The following is an 18,232-nucleotide window of genomic DNA, read 5'->3' as shown; positions in this document are numbered from 1 at the left end:
TAGTAATCAAGCCGTTAACGTGTAACTTAACCATTTCAGTAAAACTCTCGAAGTTGCAAATAGTAACAGTGTTGTTTTCAGCTAATAATTCAATTTAAAAGAATGAAAACTAACTAATATAAGAGGTCCTCTGTTATTTGCCGCAGTTGGTTAGAATTGGAAAACATCTGAATTAAACAGTGTTCAGTTCATTTTTGGCAGTTTAGATGTGGATTGTGGTTCCACAGGTTTTCTTTATCTAGTATTAACAGTGATTAATGGTTCATCACCAATAGCTACTGGCATGTAGGTCACTGACAAGGAATTTTGTTTGCATAATTTGCATACTTAATAGGCCGTGGAGTAATAGGCCTATTACTGAAGCATTTTACAATACACATCTGTGTATTTAAACATTGTTTAGTCTTATTTACTTACAGTATTTCTGTTTAAAAAAAAATCTATAGCCTACTAGGCCTAATACTCTAAATTGCACTCAAAAGTATTTAAACAAACCAAGTAGGCCTAGTTTTTTAATGTCAAAGTACTGAAAAGGTCTATATAGCCTATGTTTGCAGAAATCAATTTGCTTGATATTTGCCTTAGTTTTTAACGTCAGCAGAGAATCAGCTGACCCAGCGCAATTTCCTATTTTGTTTTCAGAAAAATCACGTGATGACAAACGATCCGATGCCTCAATTTCTGTTGAATCATTTGGCGTTGCGTGTCTGCACGGTCTGGTTGGTTGAATTTTGAAATGTGTGGTGTAGGCTACTCTGAATTTTCGAACCAATAGCCTAGATTATTTTTAATTTGTCCATAAATAGATTTTTTTCTACTTTTTGGCAACATTTTTTTAATGTTGATGTGGTTTAACTGAGTAACTTACCCAACACACACACACAAACACAATTAAGAAATGACAAATTCTACAAAGAAAATATTCCTCCGTTGCACAGTTGATAAAATGCATTGTATTTCCAGGTTTTACGAGCCAACAGATGACGCTGTTGTCGAGCCTCTGAGTCTGAGGAACAATCAGGTAAAATCATCTCACACCCCATCCCTTCCTAAATCAGCTAAAGGTGCTTCAATTTCCTAAATACTGACAATAACCATTATTCTAATACATAGCCGGTAACACTTCACAATAAGGTCTCACTTGTTCAAATTAATGTATTAACTGAAATGAACCAAGGCCATAACCATGTCTTGAACATTTGACAGTGTTTCTAGGAAATTCAAGTTGGGAAATAGTCATTTTTAACTACTTGCAAATTATATTAGCATTAAAATATGCACATATCCTACTTTTATTTGTATGCCTAATATGTCATAAACGTAAAATGTTTCTCGTCTCTTCACACTAAAAATGAGCAATAGACCTAGATTTGTTAAAAAAGTTAATAAAAAATAGCTGATCATTATTTCTTCATGTTAGTTCACAGTGCATTAAATACAACATTTGATTTTTGTAATGTAGACTATTAGTAAATGTTGAAATTAACATTAACTAAGATTAATAAATGCTGTAGAAGTATTGTTAATTCTTAGTTCATGTTAACTAAAGTAATTAACTAATGTTAACAAATTAAACCTTATAATAAAGTGTTACCACATTGCCTTAGCAACCGTCCAGTTGTTTTTTGTACTGTAAAACAGATTAATCCTTCACCTGCCCTAAATCTGACTGTTCTCACTTAGTCCTTTCATTCTATTTGGTTTTCACATTAAGTAAATGCAAGTTATTGGTCTGTCAAAATAACATGAATTTCACCTTGAAGCATTTTATGCTTTCATTCAGGCCTTGAAAGTTTCTTATGCATTATAATCAAACCATGAATGTAATACTCTATATATGAATACACTCTCAGAAAAAGAGGTACAAAAGCTGTCACTGTGGCGGTACCCTTTCAAAAGGTACACCTTTGTACCTAAAGAGTGCATATTAGTCCCTCAAAGGTACATATTGGTACCAAAAGTGTACATATTAGTACCTAAATGGTACATAGAACCCTTTTGAAGGGTACTGTCCCAGTGACAGCTTTTGTACCTTTTTTTCTGAGAGTGTATATCTTGTCCACAGATCTCATGAAGGTGGTCACAACTGGACACACTGAGGGAAAGACACTAATCATTGACCAGGCTTGTTCCATCAGGCACAATACTGTTTACGGTAAATCACGTGCTTTGTCATAGTTCAATCAGGGTTAGTTCTTTGGTATTTGGCCCTTTCTGGAGAACATTTTCTGCGCTGGTCTGACCAGTTTGTGTTTATTTTGGGGGGGGATCACATACTGTAGCACATCACGCAATAGGACATATTTGTAATACTATACTTGTTGTACTATATGTAAATGTAGTTTGAAAGAAAGTGAAGCATTTCTGGGAAAGACAGCATTCACATTTGCCAGAAAACATAAGAAAAAGGCATTTTTATATTGTATCTGCTTTTCCAAATAGAAAAAAAATCACACAAACCATGAATGAGTTCATACAAACTATACAGTTTATAAAACACTGCATCTTTTTAAAAGGTAGTGTATTCAGTAAAAAAATAAAAATAAACAAAGGGGATAGAGATGGGCATAGAAATATTACTGAAGTGCTTATACCCAGTAAAAGATTAAAGGGATTGTTTACCCAAAATTGAAATTTCTGTCATTGATTACTCACCTTAATATCATTCCAAACCCGTAAGACTTTAGTTCATCTCCGGAACACAAATGAAGATCTTTTTAATGAAATCTGAGAGATCTCCATCCCTCCATTGACGACTACGAAACTAGCACTCTCAAGTCACAGAAAGGTAAAGACATCATTAAAGTAATCCATGTGACTAGTGGTTTAACCTCAATTTTATGAAGCGACGCAAGTGCTTTGTTTGTGAAAAAAAAAAAAAAAAAAAAAACATAATTTACCACTTTATTTACAAAATATGAATCTCCAACGCTCGTTCACGCAACAACAATGCAACAATATGATGTCTTTGCTACTTTTCTGTGTCTTGAAAGTTTTAGTTGCTGTCAATGGAGGGACAGAAAGTGCCAGGATTTTATTAAAAAGATCTTCATTTGTGTTCCAAAGATGAACTAAGGTCTTACGGGTTTGGAACGACATGAGTGTGAGTAATTAATGACAGAATTTTGGGTGAACTAACCCTATAAGAACTTTCTCTGTGTAATGCCAGTTGCCAGGTGAGGGCAGCAGTTCAACTATTAAAATCTGCCATCATAATTACAAGAAAAGCACTTGAAGTTACGTTTTCCTATTAGTCATGTGATTAAAATACTTGTTCATTTTGTACTTTATTTCTTATTTGAAAAGGAATATCATGTATAAATTATGTTTTCAAATAGCCTATTGAACAGATGGCAAATCAGCACTGTATGTAAAGGTGCCTCCAATATCATATTTCAATAAAGTTCCTATAAGCACTTATATCAACTTTACAACAAAAGGCTGCTTAATGCTGCATCTGTAAAAACACCTTTAGTCAATTTGTCTTTATGATGACAGTGTCGAATGGCATTCAGAAGCACAGATTTAAGCTCAAAATAAACAAATATAGACCTTTTCACTTTGACAGACCTTTCACTTTAAAAGCGTGTACTCAATGTCAAACATTCCTTTGCATCAGCTTGTGTCAGCAGGTTTGTAATTTTCTTCTTGATTTATGTTCTTATCATCTTACACTCTTTTCCCAATACATTACAAAAATCTTTCTCATATCTAACATTCAATACATACACATTTTTTTCATTTTCAGTAAGTGTAAACCAGTCTAACCAGTGAACCCCCCCCCCAAACCCCACACCTATGACAGGAACTGAGCTCAGGTAATAAAAACCGAAAGCCACCTTGCTGCTTAGTATATATAGGCCTATGTGTCATTTATTAGACAGAGACTAGAGACCATCATTTTGTCTTTTGAATCTCAAGGAAGATGAAGCTCTCATAATACACTGAATCCACCTGTGAGTATTATAGTATATTCTTAATTTGAGTTATTGTATGTAGACCATGTTTTTTAACAGTTAAAGCTGCAGTCCGTAACCTTTTTGGGTAAAATTAATCCAAAATAAATTTTTGAGCAAGTAGTTCAAAACTATCTGCTTGCCTTAGCTCGATTGAAAACAGTAATAATGTTTTTAATTCCAGTGGTACTGGTGGATTTCCGCAGGAAATTCGAGCATGTCTTTGCATCATTACATCACATCTGTACACATAAAGAAGGAGTCTCGGCTAGTAGGCCTCACACACAGTAGTATGTTGTGTGTGAGGATGTTGGAGGTGGAGATTTATAGCCTTTTCTCACAACACTTGATATAATTAAACTTATCAATTTGATGGCGGATCCAGAAAGGTTCAAACGACAATCACCAGTGACAACTGGAGATTCACCCGTTGTAAAATGCAAAAGACTTCGGAGTGGGGACAGAAAAAAGAGACTGCAACCGGGCCCATGCCAAAACAAGAATAAATATCGGAAGGGCATTAAATGTAGTCACGCAATGCTGATGTTGTTAACATTAACAATTTGAGAACAAAGTATAATTTGCACGGCTTGACGTGATATGATAAGCAATCGTTAGATTTAATCAGCGCGATTTACTGCAATGCTTTTTTTCCCTTAGTTGGTCAGAACAAAAGTGGATGTTACTTTTTAAAAATCGGGTTAAAAATTCTTTATGTTGGTCATACTTCCAAAAAATAGAATCTGTGATTGCGAATGGCAGTATCCACACCAGCGCGGGGACTGACAGCCGCACATTTTCCTCAAAACATTGGATTCATCCGCGCTGTGCCGTGCCGAGGCACAACCCACGCTAAGTTGATAATTACGCGAATAACTGCAATTGCAGATTTTGAACAGAGATGGCGACAAAGAGGAAAAACTGTGGACTGCAGCTTTAAGTAAAATGTAGTTTAAATTCAACCATGTCCTTTATTTTTCAAATATTTCATAATCCAAATGCATACATATTATTACATATTAAATAAGAATTATTTCTGTACTGATGTACATCGTACATAAACAATACATTTTAAAATTAATATTTTTTAAATATTTTTTAAATCTTGAAAGATTGAATTAGTATTTATCTTAAGGTGATGTTCATAGAGAAAATATGTCTTACAATCAACATTATTGTAAAAATATTACCTCAAAGAAAACTGCCAGGCTTTGAAGCAAGAGATGGAGGACCGGGATGAAAGCAGTGGCATTCAAAGGTAAACTAGAATCAAATACTGGAGAGAAGCTTATTTTATATATTCATATTTTGAATGGACATTTTTGGAATACGTTTGTTTTGTGTATAATAGGAATGCAGGAACATATATGGATAAAGAAGAAGAAGAAGAAGAAGAAGAAGTAGGAGAAGAAGAAGAAGAAGTAGGAGGAGAAGAAGAAGAAGAAGAAGAAACTGAAGGTATAGAAGTAAATACATTTTTTTCATTTACATGTATTCATAGGATAATCTCTTATGAATACATGTAATAATGTCATTATGTAAATAATGTCATTTCTCAGATTACGGGTAAACTATAAGTCATGTGTGGGATGATTTTCATAAAAACTGTAAACACTGTGGCTCTAATAAACCTTGATTTGCGCATCTAAAAAAGGCCAAAGCAGCAACACTGGCTCAACCAGTTGCGTGAGTTTGTGGCAGGACCATCTGTTTGTATATGAAGATAAAACCAAAATAACCTGATATTATATTTTCAGTTCTGTTTGTTGTCAGCGGCAGAGAAATTATACACTTCATCTTTAACAAAAGCATTGATCCTTAAATTATTTTCCAAATATTCCCTCTCCCTCAGGTCACATTAGATTCACTGATGTAGGCCCGCACTCAGTGCGCTTCGAGTGGGGAGATCCAGATGTGGCTGCGAATGGACAACAAAAATTCCAAATCGAATGGAAGAATGAAGAAAAAGATTATACTAAAACAACATATGAAAACCGTTTTGAGATAAAACAGCTTTCGCCTGGCACAAGTTATAACATCACAGTAGTGGCGGTTGAGGAAAAGAAGAGTTTCTCTGCATCTGTGTGTACAGGTAAACTATAGCAAACTGCTTACATTTGTCATGTAAATTATATTATGATGAAGTACTTTTAAATTATAAAAGCTACATGATGCATTTTGTTACAAATTATAAGGTTAGTTAAAATAAAGAACATTTAAAGTTGATTTAAGGAAATTAAATCTTCAAACATGTAAGTGCCATTGCATGTTTATAAAAGCTATAAATGTCCTAATTGAACTAAGGTCTAATACTGGCTTAATCTAAGCCCAGTCTGTGAAACCAGCTAGGCCTAGATGTGTATTTGAAGCACATTCAATAGTCTTTGGGAAAGGATTATAACATTTTAAAGATTATGGTTCACTGACCTCATGAAATCAAGACTGAAATTACCCATTGTCAATCTGGAAAATTTCTTAAAGTCAGCATGAAACAGAAGTTGTGATAGTCTTTTCTTCCATATTGTGAAGTGGCTTCTTGGACAAGAAAAACTGTAGGTGGGCCTTGATTTTGTCCATCGGCACTGATTGGGTCATTGGATGGTTGTGGTTTGCTATTGCTGTGATCACATGCGAGAAGAGAAGTTGTTGCAAGAAGAAATTACATTGATTAATGTCACTATGAAATCAAAATGGGTAATTCTTATTTTTTATGAAATACTGCTGTATTGATTATAATTATTTATCCATGCACACAGGGGCGTCATGCAAGCCAAAATTCTGGGGGGGCACAATCTGAAACGTTGAAATTGTTTTCTGACGGGTGATATGGATCATGTTAGGAGGGGTAAGGGGGTTTCTCCCCCTGAAAATTTTTAAATTCTGGCTGCTAAACATACCATTTCAATGCAGTTTGGGAGGGACAGAAATACCTTAACAGAGCTAGCAGCAACCCTCCTCTATCTGAGGACTAAGTTAAAGTATCTATTTTGTAAGTTTATGTAAAAGACAGGTTGATGAAAGAACTGTAAGCTCAAATTCAAAAGCTTTTGAAGTCTGCTTCATTAAAGCATGTTTACACACACATTTACTGTACACTTAGGCCTACTACACATGATTTTAAAAACAGTACCATTGCAGTTTTTATGTTATGATTTTAAATTGGTATGTGACCTAAGAACGATCTTACATTAAAGGTACATAAAGGTGCTGAGGTCTGACTTTGTGGTGCTCTGAAATTAAGTTATTTTAATATTAATATGTGATGAAGGACTTTGAAAAAAGTTTGACAGATTTCAGTGCTGAATAAGGTTAACACTACCCCTTTTATTTGAAAATGGTTAATATTTGACAGAAATGTAAAAAAATAATCAAATCAAATGTAATATGTAACATTACTTTAGTAAAATACTTGAAATACTGTAGTTACACTGCTCATTATTATGTTTCAAAACCGATCAGATAACGTTACTATGGCTTTGTATGGCAGTAACGTTAGCCAACTAGTTTACGGTTAAACTAGGCTAGCTATTGATAATGTTACAATGACACAACTTAAGTTAATGCTCTGAATTCACAGCTAATATCAAATCCATAACTTTTTGATCAAGTTAAAATTTCCAGGTCAACCACAAATAATCCCACTACCTTTTAATATCATCCGATAACTAATTCAATGCCGATTTGTTGCTTTGCCCACTTACCACTTCAAGACCATCTGTAAAACTTTGCCAGCTCAACGTGCGTTCCTATCGAAAGACGCGCGTAGCGCTCTAGATTTGATACAGACACCATATTAGGAAAAAGGGGCGGGCTGATGCTGACCGATTTATTACACATCCAGAAGAATACATTTGAGTCGTTGTAGGCTCTGGTATATTATGGAGCATAATAGGAATAAAGTTTGAATGGGCATGACGCCACTGCATGCACATGGTTATTTTTTAAAATGCATGTGCTCTCATAATCCTTAATCAAAATAAATAGCAAAGGCAGGACAATGTCACCTGCATGAGATTGAGGTCTCTGCATTACAAAAGTGGGCGTTACTAAATTTGCCTTCATACTGGTGGGTGTTTCTAAATCATGCAATGAAAATGATGCCCCTTACCTGACCCCACCCCTAAACACATCCCTCTCACTCATAAATCTCTCACAATATCATGCTTTACTAACTCATTGATACATTTTACTCTATTTAAGCAACATCGGAAAAGCAAAAGTGCCGTTGTTCTGAAAAATGCGTGAAATTATTAAAAGATTGATTATTGATTATTAAGGCCAGTGTTGGGGAGTAACGGAATACATGTACCGGCGTTACGTATTCAGAATACAAATTATGAGTAACTGTATTCCGTTACAGTTACAATTTAAATAGTTGGTATTTAGAATACAGTTACATTGTTGAAATCAATGGATTACATGACGATACTTCTCTGTTTCACGAGTTTATTCACTCTCTAAATAAATTAAGGCAACTCCATGCATTTCCCAGAAGCCCCAATATGAAAACGAAAAAAAATGTGCGGTTTGCGTGACCAGTCACAATCCATTAATGGAGTCGGAAGAGGAACAGCGGGAGCTAGAGGTAGATGGAGCCAGAACAACAGAGCAGGACAAGAATGCGTTATATCTTGGAAATTCAAACAGCATTTCACATTAAAGAAAGAGAAGGGAGAACGAAATATAACTGTGCAGTGCAACCTCTGCTTGCCAGCAACCAACCTCCTTTCAGCGTCCAAAGACTCCACCTCAAATCTGAAGAAGCATCTTAAAGTAGGCCTACGTTTTTTTTTCAAATACGTGCAGTCAAAACTTGAAATATAAATTCTCAGAAAATGCATTAATACCAATAGTGAAACGTCTGTTAATAAAGGAGTCCAGACCGTTAGAAAAATATCGGTCTACATGCGTTTTAAATTTAATATGAGGGAAATAAACATGCGTGACACAAAAAATCCTTAACTTTTAGGTGGCAAAATATATTTTGTTATTCTGTGAATTAGGCTACACTGCGCAAACCAAAAGTAATACTACTCACCGGATGAAGAAGGGTTGGCTCTCCAAAGAACATAAAATATTTATTTTATTTTATTTTTCGTATTCGCATTCATGAGGAAAAAAAAAAAACAATGTTATGGTCGTGACAGTTCTCCGTTACGGACGTGAGCGCTCTGAACGCAGCACTAAAAGACTGCTTTAAAACTTTCACAGAGACCTCAAACAAAAAGCACAAAGCCTTTCTTTAAAGTGAATTTCGTTTTGTATTAATTGTATCTTAAAGCTGCAGTCGGCAAGTCTGGCAGATTGAGTGGACTTAGCCAAAATTTTGAATGTTTACAACTCTCATGCCCCTCCCCCACTACCAACGAGCACCCGCCCATCGTCAGTGCATGTGTACCTGATTTTCTGTGAACGCGCGCGTCTCTTCAGCATCGATCAACACCATGGACTCGGAGGTAGGCTGCCCTGGCTAATCTATCCATAGATAGCAATAACAGAGGAATTGGAAGCTTGTTAGTAGATTTTCTCTCCGCCATCACGCTTCCTACAATCTTCAGGCAAACTTCAGGCGTGTCGTGTGCATGTGATATTGTAATGTGCGCGTCTGTGTGAGGGAGAGGGGATCTGTGGCGTGTGCACGAACTGTGATTGACAGTCAGATCTCACACCCCCCTGCGCTGATTGGACCCGATGAGACGGGAGCGGTGGATTTTTGCAAAACAAATAACACGCTCCAGGTGGAGTTAGAAGCTCGGGTTTTTTTCTAAAACCAATTTATTTATGTTGTTCTGTCGGATTATAGTGTCGATTTCACTGAATATGATCAAAAAAAAGTTGCCGACGGCAGCTTTAATTTTAATCAATGTTTCATCAACCAATTGCCTGGATTAAATAAGAAGTAAATATAGCAGACAAAAGATAATCAGGACACAGAGGCGCCAGCGCGTGAACTGGAGCTGGTCTCATAAATCAACGCCCGTTTCACAGCCTACTCTGTTTGCAGTGCGTTTTTTTTTTTTCTTTTTTTTTCTCCGTACCCATGTTAACAGGTTAGAGCTTTCACACTGTGGTCCGTTTATCCGTCCCAGTTGCGGTGAGTATACAGCTGTGCAGAGATCGTTTCCGCACCGAGTCTATTTCTGCTGTGCCGCAAACGCTGAATTAAAGTGACAGCGCATGTTTCGTGGTCAAAATGAACACAGATTGAGCTGAAAATGTAGTAATTTCACCATAAATGCGTTTAATTAAATAAAATGTAGTAATACCATCATAAATGTATTTAATTAAATACTGCTTTTTTTCACAGTCATCTTTTTACTTTAAGACCGGGGTAAAGATCGCGGCCGACACTGACAAAGAAAACACTTGTTTATTAATAAACAATTACAATTTCTCCTTTCTATATTTGACATATTCATGATTATTACTTTTGCCGGTTCTTTGTGACAGCTTTTAGGTGCTTTATTGGCATAGGCTACGCGTCACCACCGCATCACCGCACCCCCACCCCACAAGAATAGGCCTGTTTATTAAGCAGGATTTGATGGCCGACACTTATAAAATGCAATTCAATGTGGAAGTAATCCAAGTATTCAGAATACATTACTCAGATTGAGTAACGTAACGGAATACGTTACAAATTACATTTTTGGGCATGTATTCTGTATTCTGTAACGGAATACATTTTGAAAGTATCCTTCCCAACACTGATTAAGGCTCAGATGCTCTCTAAACAGCTTTAATGAATCAGTGTCTTTGAATAAATCAGTTGAGTGAATGATTCATTGACTCACTCATAAAGATTTGACGCCACCTACTGACGTAACAATGTAACTTACACAAAAAGTCTCAAAGGTGGGTTGCATTATTTATTATTTGTGTTTACTCATGTGTTGTTGTTTTCCCCAAAGCAATACCAGCACCTGAGAATTTTGAATATGTGTCAGAGGATGCAACAACTGTAAAACTAAATTGGACGGCACCACAAAAAATGGATCCCAGTCTCTACAAATTTCAAGTGATTATGTATAAAAATGAAGAGAAAACAGAATCAGTGACTGTGAAATCAAATGAAAATACAAATTTAATGGAAGATCTTCTTCCTGCTACTGAATACAAAGCTACAATTAACACAATACTGAACAATGGAAAACAGAGTGAACCAGCCGTTTTAATCATCCACACAAGTAAGTGACTGCTTTAGGAGCCTGCTCATTTACAGCCAATGCATTTTCATAATATTTAGCCAATGTGCAAATGGAATTGCTATGCACAAAATGATGTTTTATAATCTTGTACAGAGCCACTCCCACCTGAAAACATACAGATCAAAAATGATGCAACTTCAGTTTTTCTGAAATGGATTGATCCGATCATTGATGACAAGATCCCTCACAGATTCAGGGTGATATTGAGAAGTGAAGCCAATGCAATGGAATCTTTTACAGATGAGGCAGAGGTTCATCTATTGAGTTTAAAACCAGGAACTGAATATTCCTTCTCTGTCTGCACTGTAGTTGAGATAAATGGCACAAAAATTGAGAGTGCTCCGGTTACAATCACACATCGCACAAGTGAGTTACTGTTTTGTCCTAATCAAATAATAAGACCAATATGACCCTGCTGAAATGACCAGCATGAACATTCATACTGATCTAGGTTGGTTTAGGTTAGTGCTGGTTTGGTGCTAGCTCAAAAAGTATAGCATGATGCTAATTACATCAAGGTCATGTGTTCAATCCCCAAGAAATACATAAACTGATCAGATTAATATCCTGAATGCAGTTCAAATAGTTCAAAGGAGTGTGAATGCAAAAGGAAAGCTAGTTCTGAAGCTTGTTTGTGGCACCAGCATCCAAAATATACAGTATTTGCTGGTCTTTTCAGCAGAGAATGAAGCATTTCACACAATCATTACTTACAATGATTTGAAACAGATATATGAACTGAATAATCTTGCATTTCAGACATAAATATGGAATCTGTTTTAAGAGAACTGGGACTACAAAACCACTTGAAGAATAAACTGACTTTACAGTCTGTGTTGGAATTGAGGAAACCGTCTGATGAGGTCCAAACTGCACATAGTCTTAGATCTTTGCCGTGGCTTTTCATCAGAAAGCTCATGATGGTCAATTCATCAGCCAGAATTATAAAATGTGCTTCAAATTGTAACTCTGAAATTGTAACTAATTCTGGTAACTCTGGTGTCTATGAAGATCAGAAAGGAATCAATCCACTAGATTTGATCACAGCTCTGTTCCACTGTGCTGATCCTTTCCTCCAGCAAGAAATGGCTCTAAAAATGTCAATGTGTCAGTTCTCTGTGCCTTTGCTGCTGCCAAACTGTGACACAAAGGAGTGCACGTTAATGCTTTGGGCCTTGAGGGACATAACAAAGCAGTTTAGATCTTATTCGTTGGAAGAGGACAGTTTGAAGGAAAACAGCATCGTACTAACTCATTTGCCGTTGGTCTCTTTCGTCAGACTTGGAAAAAGCAGTGTGTCCAAATCTGAGTTTTTGAACAAACTCCTCAGCAACAATCAGCATCATCATGACACTTTTTTCCACAAGGAACTGGAAAATGGGAACATTCCAAGAAAGATGTCCAATGGGCTTGTTGAAATGAGCTGGTATCTCCCTGGGGGAAAGAAAACTATTGACAAATTCAAAGAGCCAGTAGCTGTAGCAAATCTCCGTGGGGATATTTCTGCCTTTAAGGCCCAATTCGACTTCTTGAGCCAAACATCCTCTGCAGTTTTTCTGTTCTGTGATGATTTGGACTCAAATCGGACATTTCTGGAGTCTCTGCAAATTAGTACGAAATTGGTTCTGGTTTGCACCACAGACAGTTCAACGTCAGGAGACGATTTGACAACAAAGTTCAAACCATACTCCAAAATCCTTAGGGATAGAAGCATGAATGATTTTAAGTTTGTTGATACTCTACAGAAGGCTGTTGTTGATATACTTGCAGATTCTACTAAAATGAGTATTGAAAAGATGTCGGAGATGGCACCAGATCTAGGGATTCTTGTCGATGAAAACAATACCATTTGTCAAAATGCAAAGAAAAGGGCAGACCTAATCACACAAGACATCACAAATATACCAGAATTCAGAATGAAGGAACTGTCATTGCAAGACAAACTATGGAAGGAGTTATCCAAACTGGAGAAAGAGATGTGTCGACTCAAGGCAAAGAATCAAAATATTGAGCACTACAAGAGTGAACTTAAAAGTCAAATCCAGAAACTACGAAAGCAACAAGGAAGCAACGACATGAGAGAAACAATGTATCAATTCATCTCTGGCCTGAGCTGCTCCCCACTTGAGCAGTTATATTTTCTCAAATGGATGAAAATAAATTTAGATCATCTAGCAAGAAAGCACCAGTTAAGGCTTGATGAGCAGTATAGGGAAGCGTGTAATAATCCCAAAGAAGAAAAAGAACATCTTAGAGATCTAGAAAAAGAGATGGCCAGTAGCTCTTTAGGAGTTCAACACTTCATGAGAGAGTTGAGTCAACTCTATGAATCAACACACTCCCCAAAAAACAAGATGTACCCTGCCCTGAAGAAGTTGCCAGAAATATGTGCTCAGTTGATGCTGACTGGGTTCCCTGTAGAACTTATTGACGGAGACGCATCAAACATTCCACTGACGTGGATTAGAGATGTGCTTACGGCACTTAACAAACTGACAACACCTCACAACAGGATACGAGTTGTAACAGTTTTAGGAGTCCAAAGCACTGGTAAGTCTACTCTCCTCAACACAATGTTTGGAATTCAGTTTGCTGTTAGCAGTGGAAGATGCACAAGAGGCGCCTTCATGCTTCTAATAGGCATATCTGAGGAATTCCGATCAGAGCTTCAATGTGACTATATCCTTGTGATTGACACCGAGGGATTAAAATCTCCGGAGTTGGCAAAACTAGCAAATAGTTACGAGCACGATAACGAACTTGCAACTGTGGTTGTTGGGCTCAGCGATGTTACTATTGTCAACATTGCCATGGAAAATGCCACAGAAATGAAAGACACTTTGCAAATTGTTGTCCATGCCTTTCTCCGCATGAAAGAGGTGGGGAAAAGGCCCTGTTGTCATTTTGTGCATCAAAACACTGCAGATGTCGCTGTGTATGAAAAGACCTTGAGAGAGAGAAAGATTCTTTTGAAACAGCTAGATGAAATGACAGAAGCGGCTGCTAGAATGGAGAAACTTGGCAACAACAAGAAATTTACAGACATTCTAGAGTATAACATTGATGGAAACAACTGGTACATCCCTGGATTGTGGCTTGGAGTTCCACCAATGGCGCCTGTTAGCACTAGTTATAGTGAGGAGGTGAGCAAGTTGAAGGATGGGATACTTAACATCTTTAAGGTGACAAAAGTCCCAGCACAGAATTTGATGGAATTTGAAGAATGGATACGAAGTCTCTGGAAGGCTGTCCAGTTTGAAAACTTTATTTTCAGTTTTCGAAACAGTCTTGTCGCTGAAGCCTACTCCAAACTTTGTGTTGAGTTTAACACTTGGGAATGGGCCTTCAAGAAGCACATGATTGGCTGGTACACAAAATCTGAAACCAAAATCACTAACATGAGTGTAATGTCAGTGCGGACAAGAAATGCATTTAACGTTGACAGAGTAGTGGCTGATTTAAAAGATGAAGCTAGTAAAGAGCTTGACAAAGAGGAGAAAAGCCTTTCAGGTAAAATTGAGCAATACTTTGAAAGCGAGGATGAAAATGTTCACCTTGTCGAAAATTACAAGGAGGACTTTTTAAATAGTGCAAAAGGCCTTCGAAGGGAGACTGAGACAGATCTACGAAACAAACTGGAGAATGTTGTATTGATACAGAAGGGAATTGAAAAGGTGGAGGCTATAAGACAAAATCAAAGGGATACCATGAAAGAAAAAGTGCTGAACTTGATCAGTGCCTGCAGGAATACAAAACACAACCTCTCTGATATTGAACTAAATGAGGAATTTAAAAAAATGTGGGATGACATTGTGAAGCAGTTTTCCCTTACAGCACTACCAAGATGTGATTTGGGGAAGGAAACATACAGATTCCTACACAGTAACATGGAAACAAAAGGTGGAGCCGTACGTGAGATGCTGTTAAATGTCACCAGTCTAGATAAGTGTGGCACTGGACCTTTTTATGCAATGACTGTAAAAACCAATATATTTAAAAAACTCAAGAATTCCCTTCTACCTATGCAGAGGAATAAAAAACACAAATTCATACAAATGTCATGCGACAGAATAATAAATGAGAGCAAAGTATTTATTTCGTCTAAAACAAGTGCAAAATTAGACTATAGTGCTGACATACAAGAACTGTTGTGCTTCATTGACAAGAAATTGGAAGACTGCAAGGATGTAGAGATCAGCCCTGAAATTGAAGCATCTCTCAAGATCCACATTTGCGGGATTGCAGCAAGAGCTTTCCAGAAAATGCATGACGACTACATACAGAGAACTGACCCTTTGACATCTCTTGAAAGGTGCAAAGAGCAATGGTTAGCTGACTTTAAAGACCTCTACTACCAGCGAGACCAGTGTCAGAACAAGGCCGAGATGTGTGCCCAGCAATGCTTCGCCCCTGCCGTGATGGACTACATCCAGAAACGTCTCGGACCTGACATCGTGGATGAAATGTTGACAGGCGAAAGAGGCGTTGCTTTCAGCACACGAACATTTTTCCAGTGTTCACTCTTAAAACAACTGCTTCAGGATAATGACTTCGAAAATATTTTGGAGTATGTGCTAAATTATGAGAAGTTTGTAACCGAGTGGATTTCAGAGAAGATCATTGAACATTTTTCAAAGGAAGACGCTTTTCTCAAGTTAGAGATGAAACATTTAAACGCAATTGTCAGCCAACTCATAACAGCAATTGAAAGTGCAAAAAGCATGACAAACAACAGCTGCAATTTTGTGACCAATGTCTTCAAATGTCTCGATAAAGAGTTGGTCATACCAATTGACACTCTCAGTGCTACTCTGGCTTTAAACAACTCGGACCCTGCTGAGTTTGCAGATTGCCTTAAATCTTCAATAGACAAAATGTATAAGACTTTAGAAGATCAGCTACGTAGTGTAAACGATGTAAAGGTCAAGCTAACCAGACTCTCAGTAAACAGACCTCAAGAGGTGCTCTTCAGCAGAGTGTTTGGCTGCGGGAAAAAGTGTCCATTCTGCAGTGCACCTTGCGAAGCTGGAGGAAAAGAACATACTGAGCATTTTGCTTCAGTTCATCGGCCACAAGGCATTGATAAATACAGTTGGGCTCATACAGAGAAATTAGTCCCTGACATATGCTCATCTGTTGTTGCTAGTGAATTGAGTTTCCGCTGTAAAGAAACAGGACAAAAGTGGCATCCCAATAAAGAATACAGACAAATCTTTCCAGACTGGAGGATACAGCCTGACACTAGTATTGAGGCCACTGACTTCTGGAAGTACATCTTTGCTAAGTACAACACAAAATTTGCTAAGAGATACAATTTAAAACCAGCAGACATACCTCGTGATTGGTATACCATCACTGTACATCAGGCAAATAAATGCTTGGATGATACATTCTTTTGAATTCACAAAAATAATGACAATTTGTTAATATCAATAAATAACACAAGTAGCCTACTGAAATCACTGACCAGACATTGAGTCTGTGAGCATAGAATGTGACCCTGGCTTATGGGGATTTAAAATATTGTACAGCAATTTTCCTTTTGCTTTCCTGAATGACAATCAATGAAGAAATCTGCCTTGGAATCAGGAATAGGGCTTTTGATGTTGTTTTGTGCATTGCCATCTTTTTAAGTATTTAACCACAATATTGGATAACAAAGAAAAACATTTTTATTTTTATTTTATATTACTATCAATCAATGTTTGGATGAAACAAAATGAATGACCTTTTGTCTCATGGTTAACAGTTTGTCTTTGTACCATATCATGGTTTAGAGTAGCTGAAAGATTTCTCACTGCACTGTAAACACACTGACTCTTGAAAACCTCTTACACTGTGTACAGTGTCAATGTAATGTTTGAAATGTTTTATGATTTTACATTCGCCATTCTAATGTGTGTACTTAATGTAAAAAAAAAACATATGAATGAATAATGATTGTTTTTTAAACATTTACTGAATGTAATTATAGAAATATACTATATAAATATAAAGCACGTATCCATATGCATGTACACACAGTTTACGATTTATTGAGTTGTACTAAAACTGCACTCATATTAACATTTTCAAAGCATTTATGGTTAAAAAGTTACCAAAAACTGTAATCCTAACGACAAAAAAAAAAATGGCTCACTTAAAGGCTAAACCTATATTTTAAACAAAATCTTATAATTATGAATAAAAATGTTTGCCGTTTATGGTAAATAATAATAATAATAAAAATATAGCTGCAAGCAGCAATTATCGGGGCCAAGCAGAATAAGACGACAAGACATGGCTGAAAGTGTCAGACCAACAGCAACAATGAGCAATTAAAGACATTTAAAGAAGATTTTAGGTGAAATGGCTGAAAAAGCATATAAATAATAATAAAAAATATGATTTAATGGATTATCACTTTCGACCAATAGGTGGCGCAGTTACAAAACTGATGTGATGTGGTCAGAGTGAAGTGACAATGACACATACAAAGTTTGGTGTCAATATGTCAAGGCATTGCAGAAATAAAGACTGAATAGTGCTTTTAGCATCATGCCTCAACTTTGCTGCTGCGCTATACGAAAACGGTTTCGTCTATCGACACGAAATCCATAACTTTTAGTCGGCACAGTCTGGAGATGATACAATTCGATTTTGGTGAAAATCGGACAAACGGTCTAGGAGGAGTTCGAAAAAGTAGGTTTTGAATGAAAATCAAGATGGCGGACAGGAAGTCCGGCCAAATAAGGAAAACTTGGAATCTATGTTCTCGGCTTGACCCAAGGAATCTATTAAGACCAGTGGCATTTCAATAGGCCTATGTATTCAAAACTTATTAGCCTTTTTGGACATTTTGTTATAACTTTTGACCACTAGGTGGCGCTGTCTCGAAATATTTTGGGTACCTTCAGGGGATGGTGCTGATGGCACATTCTGAGTTTCGTAATTTTACACCAATGCATTTGTTAAGTATAGCATTTTATTTCACAAAACTGTATTGAAGTCAATGGGAATTTCACGTTTTATTCTATTATAGCGCCACCAAGAGGCTCAGTCCCACCATTTTTTTACGTGTCCTCAGAG

General features: G+C 36.8%; 1 protein-coding gene across 3 annotated transcripts; it reads left to right on the top strand.

Annotated features, from left to right (window-relative positions):
- Positions 1-662: 662 nt before the first annotated feature.
- Positions 663-17,037, top strand: LOC311093183 (interferon-induced very large GTPase 1-like). Of its 3 annotated transcripts, XM_084130363.1 has the most exons (9): positions 663-719; positions 964-1,021; positions 2,066-2,155; positions 5,154-5,214; positions 5,308-5,414; positions 5,809-6,048; positions 10,868-11,143; positions 11,258-11,530; positions 11,924-17,037. In XM_084130363.1, the coding sequence occupies exons 3-9, from the start codon at positions 2,071-2,073 to the stop codon at positions 16,561-16,563; spliced, it is 5,682 nt and encodes a 1,893-aa protein (XP_083986489.1). In that variant the 5' UTR covers positions 663-719; positions 964-1,021; positions 2,066-2,070; the 3' UTR covers positions 16,564-17,037. The 3 variants fall into 3 exon arrangements, with proteins under 3 accessions (XP_083986489.1, XP_083986490.1, XP_083986491.1); XM_084130364.1 differs by lacking the exon at positions 663-719 and having other exon boundaries at positions 777-1,021; XM_084130365.1 differs by lacking the exons at positions 663-719; positions 964-1,021; positions 2,066-2,155 and adding an exon at positions 3,888-3,956.
- The last annotated feature ends 1,195 nt before the right edge of the window (positions 17,038-18,232 follow it).

This window comes from Abramis brama, assembly GCF_963993115.1.
Source record: "Abramis brama genome assembly, chromosome: 12".
Classification (NCBI taxonomy): Eukaryota; Metazoa; Chordata; class Actinopteri; order Cypriniformes; family Leuciscidae; genus Abramis; species Abramis brama.
Note: the sequence above shows the minus strand (reverse complement) of the source record. Positions and strands in the feature narration are given on the sequence as shown.

Coding starts and splice junctions, on each gene's coding strand:
- LOC311093183 (XM_084130363.1), top strand. CDS start 2,071: ATGAAGGTGGTCACAACTGGACACACTGAGGGAAAGACACTAATCATT. Junction 6,049..10,867: donor CTCTGCATCTGTGTGTACAG/GTAAACTATAGC, acceptor TTTTCCCCAAAG/CAATACCAGCACCTGAGAAT. Junction 11,144..11,257: donor CGTTTTAATCATCCACACAA/GTAAGTGACTGC, acceptor AATCTTGTACAG/AGCCACTCCCACCTGAAAAC.